Source organism: Lolium rigidum, chromosome 1 (assembly GCF_022539505.1).
Source record: "Lolium rigidum isolate FL_2022 chromosome 1, APGP_CSIRO_Lrig_0.1, whole genome shotgun sequence".
NCBI lineage: Eukaryota > Viridiplantae > Streptophyta > Magnoliopsida > Poales > Poaceae > Lolium > Lolium rigidum.
The window spans coordinates 54,151,007-54,169,334 of record NC_061508.1 but is presented as its reverse complement, the minus strand read 5'-3'; the positions used below and the strand labels follow the sequence as shown (position 1 = coordinate 54,169,334).

The 18,328-nt window shown below is 45.1% G+C and overlaps 1 protein-coding gene and 1 pseudogene across 1 annotated transcript; one reads left to right on the top strand and one right to left on the bottom strand.

The window, feature by feature from the left end:
- Window positions 1-14,172: 14,172 nt before the first annotated feature.
- Window positions 14,173-16,640, bottom strand: LOC124673179 (probable 6-phosphogluconolactonase 3, chloroplastic). Its single transcript, XM_047209307.1, has 3 exons — window positions 16,269-16,640; window positions 16,045-16,180; window positions 14,173-14,976 (listed from the first exon to the last, which is right to left on the bottom strand). The coding sequence occupies exons 1-3, from the start codon at window positions 16,610-16,612 to the stop codon at window positions 14,497-14,499; spliced, it is 960 nt and encodes a 319-aa protein (XP_047065263.1). The 5' UTR covers window positions 16,613-16,640; the 3' UTR covers window positions 14,173-14,496.
- Window positions 16,641-17,540: 900 nt separating this feature from the next.
- The window catches only part of LOC124707996, a 7,328-nt pseudogene continuing 6,540 nt past the window's right edge, over window positions 17,541-18,328 (top strand).

The following is an 18,328-nucleotide window of genomic DNA, read 5'->3' as shown; positions in this document are numbered from 1 at the left end:
TGTTTTCTGAAGAGAACTTGCTGACATAAGATCTGCATGAGAAGAGGTGACGAATGATGGACACTTCATGTCCCTTGATGTTCTCTTTGTTTACCATACATCATTTTCTGGCATGGACGATAACTGTAATACTAACGTTTGCTAAGAAGAGCAACCTCTCAGATGTCCAAAAGATGCAGTGGCAGATTGTTTTATATTTGTGTCTTGGAAGTTGTTTACTACTGTAGAAACCTCTCCTTATCTTAGTTTTGTGTTTTGTTGTGCCAAGTAAAGTCTTTGATAGTAAAGTAAATACTAGATTTGGATTATCTGCGCAGTTCCAGATTTCTTTGCTGTCACGAATCTGGGTCTACCTCCCTGTAGGTAGCTCAGAAAATTAAGCCAATTTACGTGCATGATCCTCAGATATGTACGCAACTTTCATTCAATTTGGGCATTTTCATTTGAGCAAGTCTGGTGCCCTAATAAATTCCATCTTTACGGACTGTTCTGTTTTGACAGATTCTGCCTTTTTATTTCGCATTGCCTCTTTTGCTATGTTGGATGAATTTCTTTGATCCATTAATGTCCAGTAGCTTTATGCAATGTCCAGAAGTGTTAAGAATGATTGTGTCACCTCTGAACATGTTAATTTTTATTGTGCACTAACCCTCTAATGAGTTGTTTCGAGTTTGGTGTGGAGGAAGTTTTCAAGGATCAAGAGAGGAGTATGATGCAATATGATCAAGGAGAGTGAAAGCTCTAAGCTTGGGGATGCCCCGGTGGTTCACCCCTGCATATTCTAAGAAGACTCAAGCGTCTAAGCTTGGGGATGCCCAAGGCATCCCCTTCTTCATCAACAACATTATCAGGTTCCTCCCCTGAAACTATATTTTTATTCCGTCACATCTTATGCACTTTGCTTGGAGCGTCGGTTTGTTTTTGTTTTTTGTTTTGTTTGAATAAAATGGATCCTAGCATTCACTTTGTGGGAGAGAGACACGCTCCGCTGTAGCATATGGACAAATATGTCCTTAGGCTCTACTCATAGTATTCATGGCGAAGTTTCTTCTTCGTTAAATTGTTATATGGTTGGAATTGGAAAATGCTACATGTAGTAACTCTAAAATGTCTTGGATAACTTGATACTTGGCAATTGTTGTGCTCATGTTTAAGCTCTTGCATCATATGCTTTGCACCCATTAATGAAGAAACACTTAGAGCTTGCTAATTTGGTTTGCATATTTGGTTTCTCTAGAGTCTAGATAATATCTAGTATTGAGTTTTGAACAACAAGGAAGACGGTGTAGAATCTTATAATGTTTACAATATGTCTTTTATGTGAGTTTTGCTGTACCGTTCATCCTTGTGTTTGTTTCAAATAACCTTGCTAGCCTAAACCTTGTATCGAGAGGGAATACTTCTCATGCATCCAAAATACTTGAGCCAACCACTATGCCATTTGTGTCCACCATACCTACCTACTACATGGTATTTATCCGCCATTCCAAAGTAAATTGCTTGAGTGCTACCTTTAAAATTCCATCATTCACCTTTACAATATATAGCTCATGGGACAAATAGCTTAAAAACTATTGTGGTATTGAATATGTACTTATGCACTTTATCTCTTATTAAGTTGCTTGTTGTGCGATAACCATGCTTCGGGGACGCCATCAACTATTCTTTGTTGAATATCATGTGAGTTGCTATGCATGTCCGTCTTGTCTGAAGTAAGAGAGATCTACCACCTCTATGGTTGGAGCATGCATATTGTTAGAGAAGAACATTGGGCCGCTAACTAAAGCCATGATTCATGGTGGAAGTTTCAGTTTTGGACATATATCCTCAATCTCATATGAGAAATATAATTGTTGCCACATGCTTATGCATTTAAGAGGAGTCCATTATCTGTTGTCCATGTTGTCCCGGTATGGATGTCTAAGTTGAGAATAATCAAAAGCGAGAAATCCAAAATGCGAGCTTTCTCCTTAGACATTTGTACAGGCCGGCATGGAGGTACCCCATTGTGACACTTGGTTAAAACATGTGTATTGCGATGATCCGGTAGTCCAAGCTAATTAGGACAAGGTGCGGGCACTATTAGTATACTATGCATGAGGCTTGCAACTTGTAAGATATAATTTACATAACTCGTATGCTTTATTACTACCGTTGACAAAATTGTTTCATGTTTTCAAAATAAAAGCTCTAGCACAAATATAGCAATCGATGCTTTCCTCTTTGAAGGACCATTCTCTTTACTTTTATGTTGAGTCAGTTCACCTATCTCTCTCCATCTCAAGAAGCAAACACTTGTGTGAACTCGTGCATTGATTCCTACATACTTGCATATTGTACTTGTTATATTACTCTATGTTGACAATTATCCATGAGATATACATGTTACAAGTTGAAAGCAACCGCTGAAACTTAATCTACCTTTGTGTTGCTTCAATGCCTTTACTTTGATTTATTGCTTTATGAGTTAACTCTTATGCAAGACTTATTGATGCTTGTCTTGAAGTACTATTCATGAAAAGTCTTTGCTTTATGATTCACTTGTTTACTCATGTCATTACCATTGTTTTGATCGCTGCATTCATTACATATGTTTACAAATAGTATGATCAAGGTTATGATGGCATGTCACTTCAGAAATTATCTTTGTTATCGTTTTACCTCGCTCGGGACGAGCGGAACTAAGCTTGGGGATGCTGATACGTCTCCGACGTATCGATAATTTCTTATGTTCCATGCCATATTATTGATGATACCTACATGTTTTATGCACACTTTATGTCATATTCGTGCATTTTCTCGGAACTAACCTATTAACAAGATGCCGAAGAGCCAGTTGCTTGTTTTCTGCTGTTTTTGGTTTCAGAAATCCTAGTAACGAAATATTCTCGGAATTGGACGAAATCAAAACCCGGGGTCCTATTTTGCCACGAAGCTTCCGGAAGACCGAAGAGGAGTCGAAGTGGGGCCACGAGGGGCCGCCACCATAGGGCGGCGCGGCCCAGGCCTTGGCCGCGCCGACCTGTGGTGTGGGGCCCTCGTGTGGCCCCCCACGTTTCCCTTCCGCCTACTTAAAGCCTCCGTCGCGAAACCCCTGATACGAAAAAGCCACGGTACGAGAAACCTTCCAGAGCCGCCGCCATCGCGAAGCCAAGATCTGGGGGACAGGAGTCTCTGTTCCGGCACGCCGCCGGGCGGGAAGTGCCCCCGGAAGGCTCCTCCATCGACACCACCGCCATCTCCATCAACGCTGCTGTCTCCTATGAGGAGGGAGTAGTTCTCCATCGAGGCTCGGGGCTGTACCGGTAGCTATGTGGTTCATCTCTCTCCTATGTACTTCAATACAATAATCTCATGAGCTGCCTTACATGATTGAGATTCATATGATGATGCTTGTAATCTAGATGTCGTTATGCTAGTCAAGTGAATTTTACTTACGTGATCTCCGGAGACTCCTTGTCCCACGTGTGTAAAGGTGACAGTGTGTGCACCGTGTGGGTCTCTTAGGCTATATTTCACGAATACTTATTCACCGTTATGAATGGCATAGTGAAGTGCTTATTTATATCTCTTTATGATTGCAATGTGTTTTGTATCACAATTTATCTATGTGCTACTCTAGTGATGTTATTAAAGTAGTTTATTCCTCCTGCACTGTGTAATGGTGACAGTGTGTGCATCCGTGTTAGTACTTGGCGTATGCTATGATCATGATCTCTTGTAGATTGTGAAGTTAACTATTGCTATGATAGTATTGATGTGATCTATTCCTCCTACATAGTGTGAAGGTGACAGTGTGCATGTTGTGTTAGTACTTGGTTTAGTCGTGTCGATCTTTCATGCACTCTAAGGTTATTTAAATATGAACATTGAATTGTGGAGCTTGTTAACTCCGGCATTGAGGGTTCGTGTAATCCTACGCAATGTGTTCATCATCCAACAAAAGAGTGTAGAGTATGCATTTATCTATTCTATTATGTGATCAAAGTTGAGAGTGTCCACTAGTGAAAGTCTATTCCCTAGGCCTTGTTCCTAAATACTCGCTATCGCTGCTTGTTTACCGTTTTATCTGCGTTACTATCGCTACCATATTACCACCATCAACTACACGCCAGCAAGCTATTTTCTGGCGCCGTTACTACTGCTCATATTCATTCATACCACCTGTATTTGACTATCTCTTCGCCGAACTAGTGCACCTATTAGGTGTGTTGGGGACACAAGAGACTTCTTGCTTTGTGGTTGCAGGGTTGCATGAGAGGGATATCTTTGACCTCTTCCTCCCTGAGATCGATAAACCTTGGGTGATCCACTTAAGGGAAACTTGTTGTTGTTCTACAAACCTCTGCTCTTGGAGGCCCAACACTGTCTACAAGAATAGAAGCTCCCGTAGACATCAGCAAGCCCCGTGTCTTGTAAATGGGTTAAGCCACAAGGTCCTCCAAAAGGGTTTGACTTCGACGTGACCAAAGCTGAGCAGATTTTCGACCTCTTACTCAAGGAGAAGCAGCTAAAGTTACCCGAAGGCCACAAGATCCCCACGGTGCAAGAGCTGAACGGAAAGCCATACTGCAAATGGGATAACACGTTCACCCACGCCACCAACGACTGCAGGGTGTGGCGTCAACAGGTCCAAATGGCGATAGAACAAGGACGGCTAATTTTCAGCCAGTACGCCATGAAGGTCGACACACACCCCTTCCCCGTCGTTAACATGGTGGAGTATACTTACCATGGAGGGTGCCAGCCGATTTCTCGTGCAATATCAACATGGTAGGACCCGGGCACCACTCGGTAAGGACGGAGATGAGGGCAGCTGCTCTCATAGCAAGGACACAGAGGAAGCCGCTCCACGCGATCGGCTCCGTCACGATGGCAAGCGCTACGTCACAGAGGGAGAAGTGAGGAACGTAAGATATCAGCAACCTCTCTCTGATCACCTCCTCAACAAGTACGTGGGTCAATACGACCAACGCCGGCGATACAACGACGATGATGAAAGAGATCGTCTGGCTAGGGACGCCGAGAGACACCGTCGGCATGATCGCGACGAGGAGCGATATGAGCGCCACGTCAAGGAAAAGTCGAGGGAGCAAGACGACGTGGATAGGCACCGGGACTGCCCCTTCTTCGGTACATCGCTGGGATTCGGAATGAACCGATTGCCTACAATCGGCAACCGCCTAGAATGTAAACAAAAGAAGAAGGATGCAGCTAACGTGTCCGTGTTCAAACGTCTAGGGCCTCTCCCGCCTCGGAATAAGAATGCTGAGTCCGCTCGGATGGAAGATCTCGAGGAACTAGAGGACGATGATGAAGAAGACAAGTATCATCGGCCAAGGTGGTGCCCTGATGGGCTCAGCCGTTCCCAAAAGCGAAGGGTTCAGCGTCTACGTGGGTTGGAGGAAGCTGAAAGGTTATACCTGCACACGTTGAGGAAGGCGCGGCCCGATCTGGCCGCTAAAATTCAGCGAACCCTGGACGAAGAAGGTCGGCCACAAAGGAAAGAGTGGCGCCCGCAGACAAAGAAAGCCGACGATGAGACATCGGCTGGCACAAACATGGTGTTCATCCTTCCAACGGAGTTTAGTGCTCCGGGATTAGACGAAGCACCCGTGGCACAACTTGATCGCGGCCCACGGCCGGTCATCTTTGAGAAGCCACGAGAGAGAAGCTACGAGCATCCGAAGGCCCTGTACTTGCGAGGTTACATCAATGGGCAGCTCGTCAACAAGATGTTGGTGGACACCGGAGCGGCAGTTAACATTATGCCATACTCCATGCTACGTCGGTTGGGACGCTCTAGCTCGGATCCGATCAAGACCAATGTGACACTGAGCGATTTCAACGGCCAAGAATCTGACGCACAAGGTGTTCTGAACGTGGATCTGACCGTAGGAAGGAAAACCGTCCCTACGACGTTCTTTATTGTCGACAGCAAGAGCTCCTATGCTGTCCTACTAGGGAGAGATTGGATCCACGCCAACTGTTGCATTCCATCCACGATGCACCAATGCCTAATACGATGGGATGGAGATGAAGCGGAAGTCGTCCACGCGAGATGATTCAGCCGAGATTTCAACGAGCTGGCATGAATGTTTGGGAGACATCGGGCCAAGAGCCACTCTCGGGCATCAATTTGGACGACTGCGAGCGCATCGACGTGACAAAGGACGGGGTTAGGCTGGTTTTATCCACCGGCCTGACCGTGTAACAAGAGCAACAGCTATGGACAAACATGGCGATGCCGATCCATGTGATCGGCCCCAAGGATCTATGGAGGAACATTGCACAACCTTCATCGAGCAAGCAACATGGAGGCCGATTCCAGCAATCGGCCAAAATTATCTTCACCATTCATTCTGCCTGGGTTCAACGTCAATCTAATGGGCAATGGGTTTGCGTCGGCTGATTGGGCTGGAAGAAATCCACACTGGTCCTAACAGAGCCGACGTTCACATATAGTGCCTTGGCTAACCACAGAGCCGATATCAGCAGTTACCTGGCAGAATCGGCTCGGGGGGCACCTAATCAGATGAACATGTGCGATACATGTGCAGTGAAATATTGGGGGCCGATAGAAAAATCGGCCCGTAAAAAAAAATCGCATGATATAGCCGATGCACGGACATCGACTTAAGGATAGAAAGCCGATGCTTAGCCATCGACTCAGGAGGTACAGCTGTTATAAACAGAGGCTCAAGGGAGCGGTTGTCGAGTTACAAGGATGAACTCCTTCTCAAGACTTCCAACTCCTTCTGCAAATCTTCGAGTCCAGCAGTGCCAGTATAAGCGTGCAGATCAAGATCAAGGGTGAGTCCAGCAAAGAGAGCATACCTATCCGTGACGTTTTTGCTCGGGGAGAACCAAGGTGGCGACTTGGTTGATGTCACGTTCGAGAGGTTGTTACGTCCGGAGTTTTGGAGACCACCAGAAATTCAAAACATCCTCACCGGAAGTTGCATCAGCCTGCCAAAGATGATGAGCCGATCTGATCAGCAAGACGCAAGAATTGAACTGGAGAAGCTCGAGGGGCAGCTCACCCTGAAGGTTCTCTCCTCTGGGGAGCCGATTTTGTTGAAATCGGCTGGCTCTGCATTATAATTTGGAAGCCGATGGTGGCACATTTGGCTGGCTCACTACTTTTCTCGCCTTGACTGAGGCTCGGGGGGCAGCTTGCCCTGAAGGACCCTTTGCTATCGGAAGCCGATTTGGTTGAAGTCGGCTGGCTCTGCATCTCAACTTTTTTGAGGAATGGTTGCTGCGAGAAAACAGAGCAGGATTTCAAACATCGCTGTAGATTATCGAAAGAAAATTTGTGGATGAGTGATGCCTCGTCCCGTGTAAGTATCAGCTCCGGCCTCCGGGTTGATTCAGCAATGGTCCTAGAGCTCTCCCGAAGGCAAAGGGGATTTGGAAAGGAAGGATTCGGCAGGAGAACGTCTGGAAACCTAAAGTTAATGATGAGACCAGGCATTATTTCAGGAGTTTTGCCGTTAAATCTAACGCTACGCTCAATGGCCGCGGTTTGGACCTGTTCGGTTGGAAGTTTGGGGATCTGAGTTTGAGCAAGGTTCGCAGGTTACCATTTGAAGAGGTGGCTAAATTGGTCTATCTCAAAATTTATCGTAAGAAGCCGATGCGTTGCCATCGGCTCATTGAGCGTTGATCAAATTAACAATCGGCAAAATCAAGTTAAAGAAAAGTCTTCTTCATTAATAAGGGAGGATTTTTACAATGAAGAGCCGATTACTCAAGAAATGAGGAACAAAAGAAGAGTCGGTTGCTCAGGGACTACTAATCCTACATTGCTAATCCTCGCTAGCGTCATCATCGGCATCGGAGTTGCTGTCGGCGCTACTTTCGGAGAATTCCTCGTCGCTGCTGCCCCAGCCTTCGGCCGGAGCTTCTTCTTCCTCGTCATCATCATCATCCTCGCTGTCCGCCCAAGCGCGGAAGCGCTTCGTCGGCGGGTACCCGGCGGAAGAGGAGGAATCATCCTCCTCCTCCTCTTCTCCTTCCTCGTCATCGTCATCGTCCTCGCTGTCCGCCCACATGCGGGAGCGCTTCGTCGGCGGGTACTTGGCAGAGGAGGAGGCATCTTTCTTCTCTACTTCTTTTCCTTTCTCCTCCTTGTCGGAGGAGATGGGGTTCGCCCCGGAGTGGAGGTCGTCTTCACTCTTGCTCTTCGGCGAAGTTTGGAGGGGGAGGCCTGAGGAGGAAGAAGAAGAGGAAGACATTGCTACAGGGGAAGAGGGTTTTTTGGGCGCTGCTGGACAGAACGAAGCAGGGGGGTGAAGTGGCGAACTGTTCGGCACAGATAAATAAAGGGGGTGTAGTGGAGATTTAATACCATGACGGTTCTCGAGGACGTGATGCCGAAACTATCAATTCATGCGGAGAAGCCAAGGAGGCGAGGCGACGTGATGAAAGACTCTGCAATGATTCTGCTCTGCCACGACATGACCCGACGAAGGAAAAGCGTAATGATTTTGGAAATGTCATTTCCAAAACCAGGGGGGCATGTGTTATCACCAGAATTTGACCGGATCAGAGGTGGGCCGCGATTGGAGATGGGCTTGAAGAATATACATAGAAGAAATACATGAATCGGCCTTGTATACCAAGTTTGGGCTAGTTTGCCCGTGTATCTGTAACATAGTAGGATACGTGTCGTTTAGAAGTTAGAGTTTAACCCGTGCACGGTTAGGTGCACGCTTGAATTAGAAAGTCCCCCGGACTATAAATATGTATCTAGGGTTTATGAAATAAACAACAATCACGTTCACCACAAACCAATCTAGGCGCATCGCCAAACTCCCCGTCTCGAGGGTTTCTTCCGGGTAAGCACCATGTCTGCCTAGATCGCATCTTGCGATCTAGGCAACGACACGTTTATTCGTCGTCCGTGCGTTGCTCGTACTGAAGCCTTTTTGATGGCGAGCAACGTAGTTATCATAGATGTTCTAGGGTTAGCATTGTTCATCATATCATATGCTATCGTCGTGCAACCCTTAGGCATCTAGCCGCTCTTACGCCTATCTTGGGTGTAAGGGCGGCACCCCGCTTGATCATTGTTTAGTAGATCCGATCCGTTATGATTGCTCCTTGTTCTTCAAGGATTAGTTTAATATCTGCATCGTTAGGCCTTACAAACGGGTCGAAGGACCCAGTGGCGCGTAGGGTGTAGTTTGCTAGCCCTAGACAGGATGTTCCGAGGATCAACTTCGTGTTGGTTTTTAGGCCTTGTCTAGGGTCGGTTTACGATCACCGTGCGTGACCGCCAGGCTCGATCACGAGTAGGATGTTCCGATTATGCGGTAAAAACCCCAAATCGTAGTAGATCGCTTTAGCTTTATCTTGATCAAGCAGGACCACCATCTGATCGTACACCTCGTACGCATCATGGGTGGATCGGCTCTTTGAGCCGATTCACGAGACAACCCGAGAGCCGATCGAGGCTCGTATTTAACGTTTACGTGTATGCCATGCAGGAAACTAAGCGAGGCATCATCCAACACCTTCCTGACCAGGTATAGGTCAGGTGGCACGCCCTTGCATCAGCATCGGACGTGCGTGCCGAAGGCTTTGCGGGCCGTCGCTCGGAGGGATCAGGGCCAGCCGCAGTCCTGGGAGATTCCCGGCTCTACAGTGTTGCCCGTCGCTGCCCGCCGGTGGGTTTCTGACCGCAACATCTCATGCATCCAAATAAGTTTTTGGCTCTCAATAGCGGTAGTCAAGATTTCAAAGAAGTGAGTGCTAGCAATTTTATCTTTGCAAATAACCTTGAATACGCTCTTACCCTTATCGCGTAGAGAGACAACCCAATCCTCTTCTTCATATTCATCCTCATCCTTATCACCACGAGACATATTAGGTTCCATGGTAGGAGGTACCGTGGAACCCTTGGCCATAAGGCATATATGAGGACCGTGAGATAAAGATGAGGAGTTACTTGAGGCTCCTTTCAAGATCTTGTCTTGACCAATAGAATCTTTGGTTTCCTCTACATTGTTAGACACACAACAACTAGAGGAAATAGAATCATTTTTATCATGGCCACAAGACAATGCAAGCATATCATCATTAGATTTTTTCAAGCAACTTACACATGATATGCAAGGACTATCAACACAAGCATGTAAATCATTTCTAGTGCTAGATGTGTTTGAGTCCGTAGATGAAACATTGCAATGAGATAGAGATGAAGAATCATTAATAGAAAGCTCAATATCAACATTGCAATTTTCATCACCGCCCACCATATCATTACCTTGTGTCTTGACACACTTTGGTGAAGTGGATGAAGATGAGAACTCATCACGGCCGGAAGTGGAAGCAATGCAATCATCCTTAATAATATTGGACACATCATATTTATCTTGAATTTTTGTCCATAACTCATGAGCGCTCCAAAAGGCAAGTATGGAAAAAGACCTACATCTCGCAAAGCATTCATAAGAACATTAGAAGCTTGAGAATTGAGATATAAATTTTTCTCATCCTCTAAAGATAGATTTTGTGAATCCATAGGAGGAGAAAACCTATATCTACAATTTTCTCCATATGAGGGTCAATGTCCCGAAAATGACTAAGCATGCAAATTTTCCAAACATCATAATTTGTGCCATCTAATATAAGAGTGTTATCGTGCACTAATCCTCTAGCCGACATCTTTACTCTCAAGGCGGTGAAGCCTAAGAATGAGAGACCTTGCTTTGATACCAATTGAAAGGACACGGATGTCGCCTAGAGGGGGGTGAATAGGTGATTTAAAACTTTTACGAGATGGGCTTAACAAATGCGGAATAAAACTAGCGTTTACTTTGTCAAGCCCAAAGCCTATATACTATGGTTCACCTATGTGCACCAACAACTTATTCTAAGCAAGAGTTCACCTATGTGCACCAACAACTTGTGCTAAGCAATACAAGCAAGTATGTGATAGCAAGATATATATAACTTCAAGCACGATGGCTATCACAAGGTAAAGTGCATAAGTAAAGAGCTCGGGTATAGAGATAACCGAGGCACGCGGGAGACGATGATTTATCCCGGAGTTCACACTCTTGCGAGTGCTAATCTCCGGTGGAGAGGTGCGGTTGCTTAGTGCTCCCGAACGCCACAAGAGGCTCACCTTGAGGTGTGGTTGTTCGATGCACACCAACGCCACAAAGGCCTCACCCCAAGATGCGGTACTCACACCACACACCGAACGCCACGAAGGCGCCTCACCTAAATCTCCGGTGACCCTCGCCACAAAGGCCTAGGTCACGGTTCCACTAAGGGATTTCCTTCGAGGCGGAAACCGGGCCTTACACAAAGATTGGGGCACACATCCACAACTTAATTGGAGGCTCCCAACAAATCGCCACAAAGGCCTAAAATCCGTCTAGGGTTCCAAGAACCCAAGAGTAACAACCTTCTTGTTTTCACCACCACGAATCACCGTGGAGAACTCAAACCGATGCACCAAATGCAATGGCAAGAACACCACAAAGATGCTCAAGTCCTTCTCTCTCAAATTCCAACAAAGCTACAAAAGCTATTGGGGGAATAAGAGAGGAAGAACAAATAAGAGGAGGAACACCAAATTTCTCCAAGATCTAGATCTAGTGGATTCCCCTCACAAAGAGAGGGATTTGATTGGTAGGAATGTAGATCTAGATCTCCTCTTCCTTTTCCCTCAAAAGATTCAAGAAGCATAGGAGGAGTAGAGGGAAAGGGAAGCTCTCAAGGTCAACAATGGTGGAGAGCACAAAGGGGAAGAGGTAGCTGCCCAAGGAGGAAGAAGGGGGCTTAAATACCCCCTCCCATCGAAATATGACCGTTTGGGTCAGCTCAGGCCGGATTTTCCGGGCCGGATATTTGCAAAATATCCGGGCCCCGAAAAACGGCTAAGGACCATGAGAAAACATGCCCCTGGATGGGGGCCGGACATTTGGCCGGATATTTGCCCGGATTTGTCCAAAAACCGGATTTTTCCGGGGGACCGGATTATCCGCCCCAAACTTGGGCCGGAATATCCGCCCCCTGAAAACGCGGAAACATCAAACCGAAACGGGCATAACTTTAGCATCCGGACTCCGATTTTGATGATCTTGGGCTTGTTTTAAAGCTAGGAACAAGCTCTACAAGATCATGCAGGAAACCATCATAGTCCAATAAGGGAGGATAGAAACAAATGATGAAAGGTTTGACCTATCTAAAAAGACATACCGGTAAAACCTCCAATCTTGAAAATGCAACAAGTTGCCCGTGCAAAAACCATTCTTGATGAACTAGAGCTTGTCATGAGAATAAGCACAAGCTCTAAATCATCACATGGATAAGATCCAAATAATAACCAAGAAAGATGATGAACTCGAAAACGCAACAAGTGATCTATGCAAAATTCGTTTTCGATGAACTAGAGCTTGTCATGAGAATGAGCACAAGCTCTAAAACATCACATGGATAAGGTCCAAATAACAACCAAGAAAGATGATGCAAGGATGCAAAGGTCTGAGCTCTCTCCGAACGATACGATCGAGTTACTCACTCGAGAGCCCTCTTGATAGTACGGCAACTAAACTATAAACCGGTCTTCAACTACACTATGAGACCGGTGAGAAAGAAACCCTATCAAGAGCAAACCTTATACTTGCGCATTCCACTTGAGCTTGATGACGACGATCTTGACCTCAACAAGATGGAACGCCTTTCTTGCTTGTGCTTGCTTGACGAAGTCTTGTAGATTGCTCCCCCATAAACCACCATGGGAGAGCTTCTTCTTCGGCACATCTTCACATAACCATGACCACCATGTGGATTGCTCCCCCATAATCCACCATGGGAGAGCTTCTTCTTCGGCGCATCTTCACATATCCATGATCACCATATGGATGACTAGACTCAAGCAAAGGATCTCTTCGAGATGGCTCATCTTGAACTTGCACATCATTTCTCCATGGCAAGCTTCAAGCTTATGAACTCTTCGAGTTGACTCATCTTGAACTTGCACTTCATTTCTTCATTCTTCATCATGTTGATGTCTTGAAGTAACTTGAGGGCTCACTTCATCTTCATCTTCAAGACATACTTGACACTTGATATCCTTCATCAATTTCTTCTTATTGCAACCTTGAAGCCAACATATGGTTCAAGAATTGCCTATGGACAACTCCTACAAATATAACTCAATGCAAACATTAGTCCATAGGGATTGTCATTAATTACCAAAACTACACATGGGGGCTCCATGCACTTTCAACTACCCCATGAGAGAAATGTGGTATCACTATATCAAATTACAAACTTTCTGATACGTTTAAGACTTGAATAAGAAATTTGTTTCAAAAGTGGGTATAGTGTGATTTATACATGCAACTTGTATGTGCGGACCTCATACTTCATAATCTGTGCGGTATCCATAGAACCATCTCAGCTAGGATGATTTCTTGTCTAACCTCTTATATACAGGAATATGATCTATATATAAGAGGCCAACTTAGAAATTTGGGGCCCCTAAAAATTTGGGGCCCTGTGCGGTCGCACGGGCCGCACTCCTGTGGGCCCGGGCCTGCATAGTTTGTAGCTAGATAAGCTAGAATCCTAACTAGTTTGTTAGGTTGTTACGGTTGTTCTTATCTCTGTACTTGTAACGCAAGACATGTTGATATAAATAGATTGAGGTAAGCATAAAATCGTTCTGAACGACACACGCTTGCCTAATTGCGGTAAGCATTGCACTGCTAACCTTGATATGTTGATCTGAGAAGGTCCGTCATGATTGCACTAGCTTCGAAGGCCAGGCTCCAGGAAATCCATATGTCCACCCTAGCCGCTAATCTCAGGAAGGTGTCTACTCACGCAATACCTGAACGCATAGAAGTTGTACAATTTGCAACGAAATGCATTGCAGAGAGCTTAGTTCAACCTGATCCTACAACTTGAAAACTAGCGGCAAGAAATATTCCAGAATTCCTGTAACAGGCTCCACGAAATTATACAGATGAGTTAACGGCTAAGCACGACGCAACAAAGCTAAAGAAGTACAAAACACTAGCCGTGGCAAATAACAGGAACATTAGTCCAGAAGATGTGAAAATGTTCATTAACATATTATGAGTGGAAAGGAAGTAATATATAACATCGCATATTAAATATACCATCTACGAACACTGATCTACATACCCGAGGAACAAATATCCCATTAAATGGTGATTACTTTGATTCATATATTGTAAAGAAACCGGCGTGTGCGGCACATATACGCTGCACTATATGCTACAAAATCAGCTCAAATAACCCACATGGGAGTGGTGCAAGTACGATCTAATGGAAATTCCTCTCAATCTTCATACTAATAAGGGGCTGCTTGGATTGGATGTAAAACTAGTGTGGCCACGGTATTTAGCTCAAAGTTGAACGTAATGTTGGTGGCACACTAATTTTACATCCATTCTGAGTGGGGCCTTATGGTGCAAGTTTCAAATGTATATAACGCAACGAGCTTCAGATGCTCGACAGCATGGACACAGCTGGCTTGTCAGTGAACCAAGTCATCTCTCCGTCTTGTGGCTCAACCATCTCAACAGGCAGCAAATCTGATGAACTTTCTTTGCCCGAAAGCGTTTTGTGAACTGCACCAGCTTTCCCAGCACCAGTAACCATGAGTGCAATATGTGCGGACGAATTGATCACGGGGAATGTGAATGTTATCCTCTTTGGTGGTGGCTTTGGGGAATCCTCGACATAGGTGACTAACTTCTGGTTCTCATGGACAATAGGGTGGCCAGGGAAAAGGGAGGCGATATGGCCATCAGGGCCCATCCCCAGAAGCATAAGATCAAACTTTGGGAACCCAGTTACTGGTGACAATGCGACCACACCATTCTTAATAAGTTGATATAAACGAGCTTCATAGTCAGCCGCAGCCCCCTCAGATGTCAGTGTGTCATTCATGGCATAAACTTGGTTAGCAGGAATCGGCACCTATATTGAACACACAGAAAAAAAATCTGAGTATGATTCTGTCAGTGGATAAGAACAGTTAAATATTCTTATTGACAGTATATGATAAGAATGCGTCATCTCAGTATGATGGTAATACATATATGAGCTTCTGAAAAATCATGTAACACATGTAGATTCAACTGCACAAATATGATATGTAGTTTTAATTTGATTGACAAAATAAACATACAGACTAAATAATAAATACACATATTCTTTTCTGACAAAGAAAAGGTGCCAGGGAGACCACTATCTCCAACAGTTATAATATCTGTCACTAGATCTTATCACTCTTCTAAATATGCTGCCAAATACGAATGGCATGCCACCTCAATTATTTCATCTGTTAAAATGACTATCCAACAAACAGAAATATCTGAAATACAGCAGAGTGATCAAACCCACAAATTCTGAATTCTGGGCAGTTACACACTTCTTCCTACAACTTCACTCATAGACCACCAAATGTACTACTCCATCCGTCCCAAAATGGTTTTGGAACGGAGGGAGTACAATTTTACATATTTAGATTGGGCGACCATCTTTTTAGAGAAAATGTAATTTGCCTAGATTTACAGAAAGCACTGAACAAATATTTAGACGAGCAGTGGATGTAATATCATCTCCAATATCCTTTTTCAGCAAACAGTCATCGCATATCCTCAGTTTTGTACTCTAAAGATCAATCAGTTTTTCAAGTTATGTATCATCACCACTTATCCGGCACTCGATGATGATGCCCTAATTTTTTTCTGCCGCAGGAAATGCACCACTTAATTACAAGACACAGTAGGTTTACCGCAACCATGTGCAGGTCCAATTCTAGCATTTTTCAGGACCGGGTTCAGTTGAAACCAGTAGGAAGTCTACATTATGACAAACTATCCGTCACCGTAAGTCAATCGTCCAACATTGACAAAACGCGCAGAACAGAACATAACTACACAACATCGGATGTACAAATTTGAAGCACTCAAATAATCATCCCCATTTCCTCATTCTATCTCAACTTTCAAGCCCCCAACAAAAGATTATCCATGCGAGTACCTTAGAGAGAAACCCATCCATGGCGAGCTTGTAGTTGCTATCTGCGTGGTCCTTCGGCACCACCCTTTCATCCGCCCAGAAGACGTGCCATCTGCTCCAGTCCACCGCGTCCAGGTACGGCGGCTCCGCCAGCTTCCTGCGATACCCAAGATTAGACGATTCACGACCCCCAAACCCGCGAAGCCAGAAATGTTCGGTTTTGATTCTTGGAGAGGTCCAGGTACCTGAGAGCCTTGATGAGAGAGCCGCCGGAGAGAACAACGGTGAAGGCGCCCCTCTCGGCGACAAACTTCTCCGAGAGCCCCGCCGTGTGCTCGGCCAGCGACGCCGCGAGGTCCTCCTCGGCGTCGAATATGAGAAGCTTCTTTCTGGACTCCGCCTCGCCAGAGCCGCCCGGAGTGGCCATGGCGGAGACCGGGCCAAGGGGAAACCGGGAGGGGGATGAGGATAAGAGTCTGGCAGGAAGAGATCTGCGGGGGTTCGCCAGGATCCTGGAAGATGGCGACGATCGGCTTCGGGTGGAAGGAGAGAGGGAGGTCGAGGCGGCTGCGGCGGTGGCGGTGGACATGGCGGTGAGGGCGGCGAGGAGACCGGAAAGGGAGAGGGTGGCGTCGCCGCGTCGGGGTTAAGAGGGACGAGGCACTGGGAGATGTGTTCGCTTTATAGCCGTCCAGATCGGGATGGACGGCCGGATCGTCCGGGACTACATCTCTCTGCCGCTTTAGATGTGGACACGAGGCTCCGGTGATATGGACTTGTTCCTCGTGCAGAATTGATGTGCAATTCCTCCTTTTCAAACGGTATGGTCATCTTCGATTTGGATTCCTCCTCTTCCAGTTTTTTCCCTTTTATAAGGCTGCAGAATGATATGTAGTATGAATGAATTGTATAATTCTAGCTTCTCCACTTCAATTTTGTAGATGCGCATGTTGCAAAAGCCAAAAAGGTATCCTAATGTTGATGAAGTGTTTTATAAAATTATTATTACTAAGGTTTTCTTAGATAATTAAAACATTTTTTGCACAAGAGATGAACCCATGTAGGCTGAATAAGTCTTAAACAAAGGGAAAAGTAATGTTTAGCCCAGAATTAAGAGACACGAAGGGATAGACCAAATGATACTCTTGTCTCCTTGCAATGTGGAAGACCCACTTATATACAGGTTGAAGGGGTGTGTTGGGAAGACACATCTTCCCCAACATATGTTTTATTTCAAAACAAGTACAAATATATGTGTTCGGTCTATCCATTTATACATTATTTCTCATCATATTTTCAACCCAAATAAACACATAGATATAGAAAATAATATTGTTGCAATACAATAATGTTAAGTTTCTTATTACATCCAAATAAGCAAATAAATGATAAATTTCACATGCAATGTTTCTTCTCCGATTCCCGCAAGGTCCCAACACCGCCACCCGAACATTAAGTTGCCAGCCACTACACCCTACCCTAAAACCCTAATGTTTTCTTCCTCACTTCTTAGGGCGATGTCGCGGCTGGTCGTGTCGTCCTCGTCTCTGGCGAGGTACATTCCTTGCCTAGCCAGCTACGCTGTAGCCAATCATATAATCTCCGTCAGCGGCGAGGTCGTCACTGCATCGCCTTCTTTCTCTCTATGAACTTTGGTCACCACTGTCACGAGCATGGTGGGATGGATCGTTGCGTTGGAGGGGTACGCGTTGCCCCGCTAACCGATGTAACAAGCGTCAAACAGAATATGCAATGTTTAGCTCTGTTGTTTCTTCTGTGGTTCTCCGGTCTCCAAAATTCCACATGTCTTGCGGCTTCCTTCTTCCCTCAAGTCCACCGCTAGTTTAGACTAGCAAAATTATAGTTGGTACATAAATGATTCAACCAGGTTGCACCTCACTTGCAGAACGTGGTGGCCAATTGTCCATAGCACATGGCAGCTTGTCGTGGAGCAAGGTATGCAGTTAATAGATTTATGGAGTGTTTAATACTCATGCTATGTACAGATCTGACACATATTCAACCAGAAGTGCACAATTGATTCCTTGATTGCTGAATGCCAATTGGGATAATTAGAGTTTTCAATTTAGCTACACATACAAACTAATTCAGATGCTTTGACTAAAATTGAAAAACAAAGAATGGAGACATCTTACAATTCTCCAACGTTAGGTAGTTGTGCTTAAAGTTTTCAAGATAAAACCCTAGAGACATGTTGCAGAAGAAATAAAGATGATGCTAGTTCTGCTCCTGAACTGTCAAAGAATCATATACTTACAAAATATATCACCAGTAAAATAACTAA